Consider the following 13,072-nt stretch of genomic DNA (forward strand, 5'->3'; position numbering starts at 1 on the left):
AAATTCAGATGTGGATGGAGCAGTGAGTACAGGGACGGGGCGGCGTGAGAGCACATCGGGACAAGGAACAGGTGTAAGGAAAAAAAATTAAAAAAAAAAAAAAAAAAAAAACAACCTGATCTCTTTAAAGGGTGGTTCCACTGTACTTGAGTGTAAGACAACTGTGTACACAGCACACAAACCTCTTCCATGGTGGTGAAGCCCTCCATTCCTTTTTGACCGACAAAGTACCAGACATCTCGGAACCGCAGGTTCTGGATAAAGCCGCTACCAAAGGTGTTTAACAGGTCCCTCGCTGAATTGCTTAACCTGCAAAACAAATACAAAAACAAAACGATGTTTAACTTCTTGTGCGTTCATGGGCTGAAACTCCTGTTTAGCACGAGTGGGTTTTTACGTTTATGACCGTTTTTACCCCATCATTTAGGCAGCCATATGTAGCTTTCGGGGGACGCATGCAGGGTATTTTTGTGTTTATATTACCCACCGAACTCTATGGATTACAGGATCTTTTCCGTGCGCACTTGCTCTTGTGCTCGCGTGGACACACAAAGGGGGATATTAAGGCACTAGGAGGTCTGCACATCAATTGATCTGGGAGATCGGAAAAATCTCCACCCTTATCCCACCAGGCGCGGCCCCGATTCGAACCCACAAACTTTCGCTCATGAGGCCGGCGTCTTATCCACTAGACCATTGCGTCTCAAAAGGATACATTAATAGAATAAATAGAAAAACATATATTTATATAATATGTACAAACATGTCGATATAAATTATCTATCAATCAATCAATCAATCAATCAATCAATCAACAAAGAAATCCCAAAATGCATAAATAAATAAAAGCAGGAAAAAACACAGGACTTTTAACCTGGCAATTTTTGAATTATTGAAACTGGAAAAGTCATGCTGAAATGGCAAGTCATTGTGCTGAAATCATGCAGTACTCTATCCATTAACCTGGAGTACATTGTACTTTGGATTAATTTCACTGCAGGCTAAAAATCAGTGGAACTCAAGATCCTGTACGGAAAAGAAAATCAGAGCAACTAATCAGAATGACTGGCTGATATTTCACTTGACAAACAATATAAGATGTTTGATGGGTTGTTGACAGACCAGCTTTTTTGTCGGTCCGAGGGGGAGCATATCGTCTTTTGTTTCATATTCATTGACCAAGGCCGAAGGCCGCGGTCAATAAATATGAAACAAAAGTCGATATGCCCCCCGAGGACCAACAAAAAAGCTGGTCTGTCAACAAACCACCAAACATCGTTTTTGTCATCATTTTGGTAGTGAGAAAATAAGTGCACAATCAACCCAGGGAGCCATGCTTTGAAACACGGGTTCCGTGCTGATAACCACACGAGTCCCGGTTTGATAACCACTGGCAATCAAAGATGGCTGTGAAAGCAACTTTCTGTGTTTTTGAGTTCATCAAATGTTGGGATGAATATGTCAGGTTTGAGGATGCACAGTTCTGTAGGTTCATCTCGGTATTCCACCCCCTCGGCTTTCTGTTGTAAATATTAAGCTGAGTGATCGAATGTGGAAGCTACGTTTGGTCAAAGGTCACATAAGATTTGCATCGTGCAGCGGAGGAAAGAATCGCGATCTTGTTTTCGACTCAGTACCTCTTTGTTTTTCATTAGACCTGTCATTCTGCTTGCTCGGCTTTGTTAGATGTTTGCATATCTTGTTGCTATTTTCTTTGCTTTTATTATTGTTTCTTATTTGTGCTTCGTTTATCGATACAACGTCTTGTGCACGGGTCAAAATGTGTGTGTCAGCTGGGTCGTTTTACTTGAACTTGACGTTCGTGTTTCTCCGAACGTCTGTGTATCGAAACACAGATACACGCACTCCATGACTCTGTAAGAAGACAAAACATATCGCTAGGTTTCATTTGTTTTTGATGAATGTATGACCTTTCATGAAGATTGAAGTAGTTTTGTTTTTTGTTTACTTTTGCCAGTTTGCCAGTTTGTTTTTGGAACTTTGCAAAGCAGTGTCGTGTCGTCTGTTTAGGTCTGGGGAAACACCAATGAAAAGAGCCGAAGAATCCCCGAGCGTTTCTATTGGGTTTGCTTTTGATTATCCATGTATAACCTGCTTCCTGCAACTATGGTAACCGGGGATTTATTGCCTGGGGAACATGAGATTTATTTCCCAGGTGCTTGTGAATGAAAACTCGTGAAAATGATGACAATAATAATTATTAACATGCAATTCTAACATATAAAGTAGTAACTGCATGTTAGCAATTTAAGTATAGCTCAATAAGTCCGTCATGAAACAGTCGATCTTTAAATGAGAACGGTGAATTCCCGATTTTCTATGTTCATTTTTCTCTGAAACACTGCTGATTGTCTTTTGGATTATAACTATCAGTTAGGTTTAGCCAGACACAAGGCGCTACATGTTCTAGACAAAAGTGTCAATTTTAGTTAGAGAACAAGTCGCGTGAAGCGATATAAAAACATTTAGCCAAGCTGTCGGCATCAAAATAACAGATTAACACCAAAAAAAACAGTCATCGCCGAGACTATATTAAGATAGTCTCGACTAACCACACGCAAAGGCAGAGACGGGTCACGCTCGTCTCCGCGTAGAGTGCGAACGCAGTTGTTACTTAACCTTTTTCTGTCATTCTGAGCACATTTTTAGAGTAAACATAACATATGTATATATTTTTGAATTCAGGAGAAATTGAGGAATACCATGCAATCATTTTTAAATCTGTTAGTGAAAATTTGATTTTAATGACAACTTTAATGAGCAAACTAATTAACTAATTTTTACGCTGCCGAGCTGAAATTCAATCCCATAGTCCGGACTTCGTTGAAAATTACTTGACCGAAATTTCAAAAATTTTTATTAAACAAGAAGAGCAAACGCTCGATTGAGTCACTTTCGCAGTTCTGAATATTATATGAGGCATCAGATGGACAGGAAGAAATTGCTATTCACAACACAATGAGTCACGTTCACATAAAATTTGAGCCCGGTCACTTTTATAGTTTCCGAGAAAAGCCCAACGTTAAGTTGTGTGTTGCCGAACAGAAAAGGCTAGTTATCTCCCTTGTTTTTCTGATAACGTTCGTAAAAGGCTACAGATGTAAATACTTTGATGTAAAGAATAATCCTACAAAGTTTCAATCACATCCGATGAACTTTGTCAAAGATATAAAATGTCTAATTTTTCCTTTGACGCTGACCTGTGACCTTGAAAAAGGTCAAAGGTCAACGAAACCATCGTTAAAGTGTAGAGGTCATTGGAGGTCACGACTAAACAAAATATGAGCCCGATCGCTTTGATAGTTTCCGAGAAAAGTCCAACGTTAAGGTGGTGTCTACGGACGGCCGGCCGGCCGGACGGCCGGCCGGACAGACTAACACTGACCGATTACATAGAGTCACTTTTTCTCAAGTGACTCAAAAATGAGGACGTGACAGTGCTGCCTCAACTTTTACAAAAGTGGGATATGATGTGATCAAAGACATTTATGGAAATAAAGGAAAAAAAGCATTGGGGATATTATACCCAGGAACTCTCATGTGAAATTTCATGAATATCGGTTAAGTAGTTTTCTCTGAATCGCTCCACACACACACACATGCACGCATGCACACACGCACGCACGCACGCACGCATACACACACACACACACACACACACACACACACACACACACACACATACATACATACACTCATACATCACCACCCTCATCTTGATTCCCCGTCTATGTTAAAACATTTGGTCAAAACTTGACTAAATGTAAAAAGACATGTGGTATTGTCTCAAAATTACAGTCTCCTGTGAGCACCTCATTCAGAATGGCATTCCTTCCCATGTGAACAATCATAGAAAGCACCAGTGATCTGTCAAAGCATTTACATTATAGGATTAAAGCATCCTTCCAACTTGCACACACACCAAACATCAACAGTCTCGCTGATATCTGTGGAGAGTGGAAGCACAGTAAACAGCCAGGTTGCATTTATTTGGGGTATATACATTCAAATGGACACATATATGCTCTTAATAGACAGTTTCTGGAAATAACTCTGCCAAGATTTGTAAGCGGTGTGGTAGAGTAAGAGTTGATCTTTTACAAGGATAAGCTTTTCAAAACGAGGCGAAGCATATGTATCATGCTTCCGATCAGCTTTATCTTGTGATTTACCCGATTCCTTGCTGATCATTGGAAGTGTTCGTTACCCAAACCCACGTGACCTCAATCAAAACACGTTGTGAGCAGTCACTGCTGGCCAGTGATCATTGCCGCAACAAATCGTGAACTCTGATGAACTCATGAATGTTGATTTTCGAAAGAAAGGGGTATCAAATTATTGTGGGCAAGTTGCATAACATACACATCAGAGGTATAGTTGTTCATCCCTATGGCAGGATAAAGCCAATCACGATGAACTCATGAATGCTGATGTTTGAAAGAAAGGGGTATCATATTGTGCGCAAGTTGCATAACATACACATCAGAGGTATATAGTTGTTCATCCCTATCGCAGGATAAAGCCGATCAGAAGCAGGGCACACGATTTAAAAACTTCATGTCCTTGTAAACTGGGGCTCTCAATACTCTATCAGACCGCTGAAAATCCTGACGAGTTATTTCTGAACATTGTCTATTCCCAATCCCATGTAAAAGCCTGGACGGATCTTTGGTGATTTACAAACTGGAAAAGAATTTACCTTTCGAACTGGACTCTTTGTGAAGCACTCTTTAGCCTGAATGGAAGAGCGCATGAGCAATCAATTAAGGTCAATACTAGTGCTCCCAATCAAATAAAATCAGAGGTACCGTAAAATCCCTAGCAAACGCCCAGTATCTAGCAAACGCCCACCCCCCCACATTTCGGCAAAAGTTGTGCAGAGGGGTCACTACCTAGCAAACGCCCACCCCGGTTTAAAAAAAAATTGTTTTTTAATGTTGCCTCCTTTATCTACGATTTGTGCACACTATTCGATGGTTCGCCTTTTTTTCGGGGGGTGGGGAAGGGGGGGGGGGGGGGGGGTGAGGATATCATTACGTCATGTCTTTAAGTGACGTCGTTCAGTGACGTCTTTTCTTGAGTGACTTTGAGCCCACGATAATCAACCCTAACTGACGCGTGTTTCTTTCAGGCGAGATATTCTTTCCGCTAGCCGCTCGCGGGGCTAGGAGGCAAGAGTGTGTATAAAAACCGTTTGATGGCTAGCTACGTAAGAATTAAACACCATTGGTTTATACCAAAAAGGTCATCTGCACTGGTCGGTAAACAGCCAACCGCAGGGTGGCCGCCCTGTTTTCTCGCCAAGCGAGCAAGCCCAAAGCTACCTAGCGTTCGAGGCAAGAATCCTAGCGTCCCTCGCGGCGAGAGTTGACCAAGAAACAGTACTTCCCTGCCCCATTCGCCAATCTCACCTATTCTCGCCTGTAAGAAACGGGGGACAGATCTCCAAACAAGAGAACAAAATGTGTTTGTGAGAATTAGAAGAATCAAGGTCACTTGTGTTCTTTTTTTCTATCACAGCACGTTGATCTGTATCTGTGTACACAAACGGTGTGTTTATTTTTCATTAAGATTGCATAAATCACATGGTTGTATCACCTTTTCTTTCGTGAAAATGTGATGACACTTTATCTTGCAAAGGGGTGTATACCTAGCAAACGCCCACCCCCTACTTTTACCCAAAATATGTGCGGAGGGGGGTTGGGCGTTTGCTAGGGATTTTACGGTAATTATTAGAACCTCTTGAAGCCAGTGCCTTATTGTCAGCGTAAATCACAGAATAATTAAATACTTGCGCAAATATTTCATGAAAAAATTTCAGAAGCAACGAAAATCTGATAACAAACTTTAAAAGCCTTTCTTTCCTGTCTTGCATGGCAGATTGTTTATTTCACTGATTTAGAAATTCATTTACTGCAACTTGTATGCTAAGCTCTTGTATATCCCCTGAATTTGAGGGAAGGCAGAAATGAGTCTACCCCGTATTTTTTTAAAAGATCCATTTTCATTTTTGTTACTTGATAATGTAGTCTCATTCATGTGAAATTTGTGTCGCTCCAACCGAGTAACCGTGGGTGCTCAAGTAATATACGTACCCTGATATTATGTACGGCTCTGGACATTGAAAAATATTGTGTTTCCACACCAAAAAACAACCAACATGAAACGAACCATCCAAGAAGAAGGAAAAAAACATAACGTCTTTTCAGTTCCCAATTTGACTTGGTATAAAGCCACAGAATGTTTGGCAAAATTCAACAATAATCAAACAAAGAGAGTTTCATCCGTTCCGCAATTAATTTCTCTAAAACGGTACTTCCATTTTCCAGCAACCTCTGTCCTTGTCATTAAAAGATGGTAGTCTGTCCAGGGAAGAAAAGAAAAGCTTGGAGTGAAAATCAGACTCTGAGATTTAACATATATATATATATGTATACATGATGGTCCCAAAAAAGCACCCATACCTGTCAAGTACTTTTGGCCTCTGACCATAGTAAATGGCATAAGAAACCATAGTTGGGGATCAAAAACCATAGTTAATGCGTGGATCAGGATGTGGTTAAATGCACAAATTCAACTTCTCACGCATACACACTAAACCAAACTAAAAGTAAAACACATAAATTCCTTTCTACACAAACTGCTCTTTATTTACCACTACATGTAATACATTTACACTGCACTCTTGTTCGTTCTTTTTTTTTCTCACTTGTCACTTGTCACTTGTGTTCTTTGTTGTATTCATCTGTGCAAATCTTTGCTTTGTCAATCATGCTGCCAGTCACCTTAAAATCATGGCAGCGTGCATCAGAGTTACTTTTGACCTGCAAGAAGGCAGTCAGTGTGTCAGCTCCCAGACTGTGATCCAGCACTTGAAGGTGTTGCAGGGTTTCACTGCCAAATGGAAATTTATTCAACATTTTCCTCACACAGGCCACATAGAACTGGCGCACATCATGCCAGAACTTCTGTTGTGTGGCTGGTGCAAGCTCCTCCTCAGAAATGAATGAACGGCAGTCCATGCCAGAAAAAAAAAAAAAAAAAAGCTGAAAATGCGTATGGTTTGAGGTATACGACGTAGGACCCAAAAAACACCGAAAAACTGTAAGAATTACGCAGAATGCGTAGGACTTGACAGGTATGAGCACCCTATTTTCTTTTTGAGCTCATTTTTGACTGCAAAGAGAGATTTATAAGAAAATGTCTTACCAAACAATAGCAGAATGATGGGAAATTATGTCTTGCAAATTTGGTAAAAATGGGTTGTCTAAATTTCTATTCGCAGTAAAAAATGAGATAAAAAGAAAATAGGGCGCTTTTTTTTGGACCACCCTGTATGTAGCTAAATCAACTTGTCAGAGACAGGGATAAATCCGTTATATAATGAGCAAGTAGAATAAGTAAGCAGAATCACAACAATTTACGATCTAACCTTCTTCTTCTTCTTCTTCTTCAGCGTTCCAGAAATTCTGGTGACGTGTGAGCTTGTTTGCCCATTTGGGTTCCCCACACTATACTTTGAGAGCATAGTCAGCTTCACTCCACTTTCGTTGGGTAGGCATGCTGGGTATTTTCGTGTTTCCATAACCCACCGGACTCCGACATGGATTAAAGGATCTTTTTCGTGCGCACTTGGTCTTGTGCTTGCGTGTACACACAAAGGGGGTTAAGTCACTAGCAGGTGTGCACATAAGTTGACCTGGGAGATCGGAAAAATCTCCACTCTTAACCCACCAGGTGGCAGCGACTGGGATTCGAACTCACGACCTCCCGATTAGGAGGCCGACGTCTTACCACCACGCCACTGCGCCCGTCATCTAACCACGATCTAACCAATGATATTACTTCCCCCGTCCAGCAAAAAGGATGACGAAAGCACGAACGTGCTCTGTAAAAAAACAAAAGCAAGAACAAGTCGCATAAAGCGTGTTAAAACAATGACCATACTTTTGGGACTACAAGGCGCAACTTTGTTTAATCAACTTTGACCCCTGCACTCTACTGACCAGTATCGCCTTGTGTATGACTAAAGATTAGAGCACACATATTATTTTAACCCACATCAAAATACAAAGAAACAATATACCACTTCTTCTACCACTTTTTCTCTTGTTATGCATGTTTTTGCTACTATGACCTTGGCAAAATTTCCAGATTCTTCTCAGACATCAAAGGTGTCGGTCTCAAAGTTGAAAACTCTGTCATTGACCCAGGGTCAGAAGTTCAGTGTCTGTAAACTCGGGCAGGCAGCTGGTCTCAGCTGGAAATATCAGTCATTGGCCGAGTTCACAGGGCCAACCAGCTATTAGAATACAGTGGCTTTGATCTCATCGCACATCCACATTCAACAGCAAACATATTTCCACTAATTCCTTTGATTTGCTGCGAATACACCAAAAGTACCAATTGTGTGGATTTGTTCTCATTTTAACCTTAATTAAAAGTGGGGGTTACGCCTTTTACAATGAAGTGCCTCGTAGTTCTGAAAAAAAGTGAGTCGATCAACACTGAAGTAAAAAGCCAGGCCTGGGAATGAGTAAAGGTGGTTTGGGAGTACAGTATTTGACGGACTACAAGCCGCGACTTTTTTTCAACAAAAATCGCATTGCGGCTTATAAAAAGATGCGGCTAAAACGTTACCTAAACTTGAATAGCATTCACCTAATGGAAGTCGCCGCGGATTTTCATTTCGCTCGATTAGCGATTACCGGTACTTTATTAGCTCTCTACTCAAGACTCGGCGCTTTTCTCTTTCTTTCGCGAATCTTCGTTTGTCAAGAAGTCGTCGTGACAAGATAGCGTACAGAGAAACACCGGATCAGGATCTCACGCGCGCGAGATTTCGTTTTTTGGTGTCTCGCGATAGTTGGAGGAGCGAGAGCCGCCATGTTGTGTTTTCGTCTGCTCGAAATGTGCGCGAAAGTCGTAAATCATCCAAAAAAAGCTTATTCCGGGCGGGACTCCATGTGTGTGTTGGTTACAAATTGTGTGTGTGTGATATTTTTCTTCAAACTTTTTCACTTTTCTTCTTTGTTTCACTTGTTTATTCTCGGAGCCGATTTCGCCAAATACCGTACTTTCGTTTGCCTGGTTGGTTTGATTGATTGACACGATCCGATTATATTTTTTTTACGGCAGCTAATAATAATATAGTGACGTAATCATGTGCCAAAATACTGGATCGGCTTCAGGATGGGCTTGTGAAGAAAAGTAGTCTAGGAATTTTTCTCGTCGTATTTTTTTCCCACTGACCGTACTGAGCGTTTTCTCGACAATCATGCATACAAAATACGGCGAAATCGTATGGGTTCCCAGGTCTGCCTGACCCAGGGTCGAACTCGCAACCTCTCGCTTCCGAGCGCAAGTGCGTTACCACTCCGCCACCCAGTCTTATTCCACTGTCCACCATACTGGCGTTAGTCTTGCATACGAAAGTAAACAAAGACTAACTCGTGGCAAACGAAATCAAATACAACGAAAGACAAGAAGGGCAAAGCCCATACGACTCACATGCTTTACACATTTTTCCTACCAAAATACATGTGACCTTGACCCAAGGTCAAGGTCATCCAAGGTCATGCAACACAAAGCTGTTAATTCAAGACATAGGAAGCACAATGGTGCTTATTGGCTCTTTCTACCATGAGATATGGTCACTTTTAGTGGTTCACTACCTTATTTTGGTCACATTTCATAAGGGTCAAAGTGACCTTGACCTTGATCATATGTGACCAAATGTGTCTCATGATGAAAGCATAACATGTGCCCCACATAATTTTTAAGTTTGAAACAGTTATCTTCCATAGTTCAGGGTCAAGGTCACTTCAAAATATGTATACAATCCAACTTTGAAGAGCTCCTGTGACCTTGACCTTGAAGCAAGGCAAACCAAACTGGTATCAAAAGATGGGGCTTACTTTGCCCTATATATCATATATAGGTGAGGTATTGAATCTCAAAAACTTCAGAGAAAATGTGAAAAATGTGAAAAATAGCTGTTTTTTAGGCAACATTTATGGCCCCTGCGACCTTGACCTTGAAGCAAGGTCAAGATGCTATGTATGTTTTTTGGGGCCTTGTCATCATACACCATCTTGCCAAATTTGGTACTGATAGACTGAATAGTGTCCAAGAAATATCCAACGTTAAAGTTTTCCGGACGGACGGACGGACGGACGGACGACTCGGGTGAGTACATAGACTCACTTTTGCTTCGCATGTGAGTCAAAAATGGAAAAATCTCACCCAATCTCAGCTAGAAAGCTAAGATACAAACGAAACTAGGGTGTAGTCTGGCAAAGAAGCAGAGGGCTAACAAAAAAGCCCGAGCGTAATCCAAACACGTCCTTAGACGCTATCGCTGAAGAGTAGAATAAATACAAGATGGCGGCGAGAGCACGCGTGCGCAATGCATGCTGGGAGGTAGCCTTGACCTGGCGTTGTCATGTGACCGTCAAGGTCGTTCTATTTTTAGGGTTACTTCCCCCCTTACCAGGGTTGAGCGTAGTTTCAGCGTTCTAGAACTAAACTGAAGTAAATTGCTTTATGTGAATTGGAATAAGATATGTAATTAAATCAAGGCGTATGCAGGGAGTCACAGGAAAGGAGCTGTGCAAGCAGGAGAACAAAAGCACATAGTCTTTCACTGAATCTAAACACTGATTTAGGTAATTCATAAAAATCTTACTTCTTTGCTCCATCGTCAGCCACGACTGCGATGACGATGTCTCCGTTCACCAGGGCCTCCAGGTAAAGTTCAAGATCTGTGGAGTCTGATAAAAAATATAACAAAATTGTCAAATTTTACTAATGTCACTGGCTCATCACATTCCAAAATGACGCTTTGCTGACAAAGCATTCACGCTAGCATACACCCACATGAACACAAACACACAGATCGACACACACACAGACAGACAGACAGACAGAATAAGACAACAACAGCCACACACACACACGCAGCCACACACAATGCACACACACACACACACACACATAATGCACACACACACAACCACATACAGTCACCAGACACAGATAGGCACATACAGACAGACAGACGCGCACGCACGCACACACACACTTTCTCACCAGAAGTGTAGGTGTCGGCATGCATCAGAGTCACAGGCTGCAGAGATTGTGAACTCAGTGTGACCACGTTGAATCCTCGTCCCCCTTTGTTAAGGTTCTCTGACATTATGCTGTGTAAAAGAGCAAACAATAAATAAACAATCTGTTCAACTTTGAATCAAGGAAATACAATCCCAATCCCAAAACTGAGACAAAGAGAATTGTCAGAAAGTTATTATATTCAAAATATTCAATAACAAAAAAACAACAACACAGTTTGCTTAGCAAATAAATGTTTTCAGATCTAAGATTTTCAATTTCAGATACACATATAGACACAAAGATCGCCACTCAGCCAGAGAAAGACAGACAGCAAGACACACAGAGAGCGAGACAAAAAGAGAGAAAGACAAACAGTGCAAGATAGAGAGAAAGAGAGACACACACACACACACACACATATACAGTCGAACTCGCTTAAGACGAATCACTGGGGATCAGAAAAAAAGTTCGTCTTAACCAAAATTCGTATTAAGAAAATTGATTGATTTTTTTTTTATTTTTTTTTTTAAAGTCTTGTACATTTTATGGTGTTCAATTTGTTTCTTTCGCAACTTTCATGCTGCTTCACGTTTAGACAATAAAGTGACATATTCAGTTACATGTTCATGTGTGTCTCATGTTGAGTGATGATTGTTGAGTTTGAGTGAGAGTGAGCACACAGATGTGTCATCCAGTTGTTACGTTTTTGGTCACACACACACGCACACACTGACACTGTCCACATTCGCGGTGTTCCTATCATTTGTCCGGAATCACTTACCTTGGCGACGGGTAGCAAACCTTGGCCAATTTAGTTTTGTTTGTTTGTTGTTGCAACATGATGTTCAAATCCAAATCGAAAGCACTGACTGACTGATAAACTATCGCGAACCGGCGAACGCAAACGTTGAAAGTGTGGTTTCCCTTGTCCAAGGGAAACCACTCTGGCATCTATATTTTTTGGCAATGGCTTCCGTTCATTGATGTTTCGTTTTTGGTATTCGCGAAGGAAATAAACGTCAGTCAGTCATTCATGTTCAGTGTCTGAGCTATCAATCACTTTGATTCTAAATTTGAAATTGTTTTGTGAGTACAGTGTAATCAGTTTAACTTTATTCAGTGATCGGTTGAGCAATGGTTCAAGCAGTCGACGCAAGGGAAGACTTTGACACATGACATGTATTCAAACTTCTCAAATTCCCATGATATGTCGATCTCGGGACGAGTTTAAAGATTTCGTCATAAGCGTGAGTAAATTACAGACATTATGCATGCTTGGGAATCCAAAAAGTGCTCGTTATAAGCATAAATTCGTTACAAAGAATTCGTTTTAAAGGCCTACTAAAGTGCAACATTTTTATTGCTTATATGGAAAGAGCTGCATATCAGGATACCAAATATATTAAACAAAACAATTTCTTCCGCTCCGATCACCCGTAGTCGGCCTGAGAAAGTGCTCAATCTCACCTGTAATCAGCGAGAAGGGAAGCAATAGACAAATTTTTGCTACTGCTTCTCTCCCCTGCCAGTGACGTCATGAGTGGTTGATGGTTACCATGATGTCGAACGCGGATGAGTCTGAATTGCAGCTTTCGTGCGAAAGCAGTGACTTTGAATCGGAGTTGGAAACATCGGAACTACCGTATTCTGGAGCGATAGGCATAGAGCCATACCAGTTCGAACCGCAAGGTTCGAGTGATGAAGACGAAAGACCGGAAAGACCAGCATAAGAGGTCGGTCTGACTACTACGCGACCGCACGCGGCCTTGCACTACCTTGCGCTACCAAACTAAAGCATGAAAGCATGGACATGTACTATTTTTTTTTATATATATATATAGTATCTTCACAACATTATCTGACTTTATACCAAGTTTTAAGTCACAGAAATAAAAAAATAAGGGAGTTATGATGTATTTTGCGACGATCTATCGAGCGA

The 13,072-nt window shown here is 41.1% G+C and overlaps 1 protein-coding gene across 4 annotated transcripts in view; it reads right to left on the reverse strand.

Annotated features, from left to right (window-relative positions):
- The window catches only part of LOC138964342 (protein O-linked-mannose beta-1,2-N-acetylglucosaminyltransferase 1-like), a 70,576-nt gene that overhangs the window by 25,966 nt on the left and 31,538 nt on the right, over window positions 1-13,072 (reverse strand). For all 4 annotated transcript variants that reach the window (XM_070336267.1, XM_070336266.1, XM_070336265.1 and 1 more), the window contains 3 exons: window positions 11,113-11,222; window positions 10,709-10,793; window positions 183-309 (listed from right to left, as the gene is read on the reverse strand). In XM_070336267.1, coding sequence (XP_070192368.1) covers window positions 183-309; window positions 10,709-10,793; window positions 11,113-11,222 — 322 coding nt within the window. The remainder of the gene's footprint in view (window positions 1-182; window positions 310-10,708; window positions 10,794-11,112; window positions 11,223-13,072) is intronic.

This window comes from Littorina saxatilis, linkage group LG4 (assembly GCF_037325665.1).
Source record: "Littorina saxatilis isolate snail1 linkage group LG4, US_GU_Lsax_2.0, whole genome shotgun sequence".
In the NCBI taxonomy this organism is placed as follows: domain Eukaryota; kingdom Metazoa; phylum Mollusca; class Gastropoda; order Littorinimorpha; family Littorinidae; genus Littorina; species Littorina saxatilis.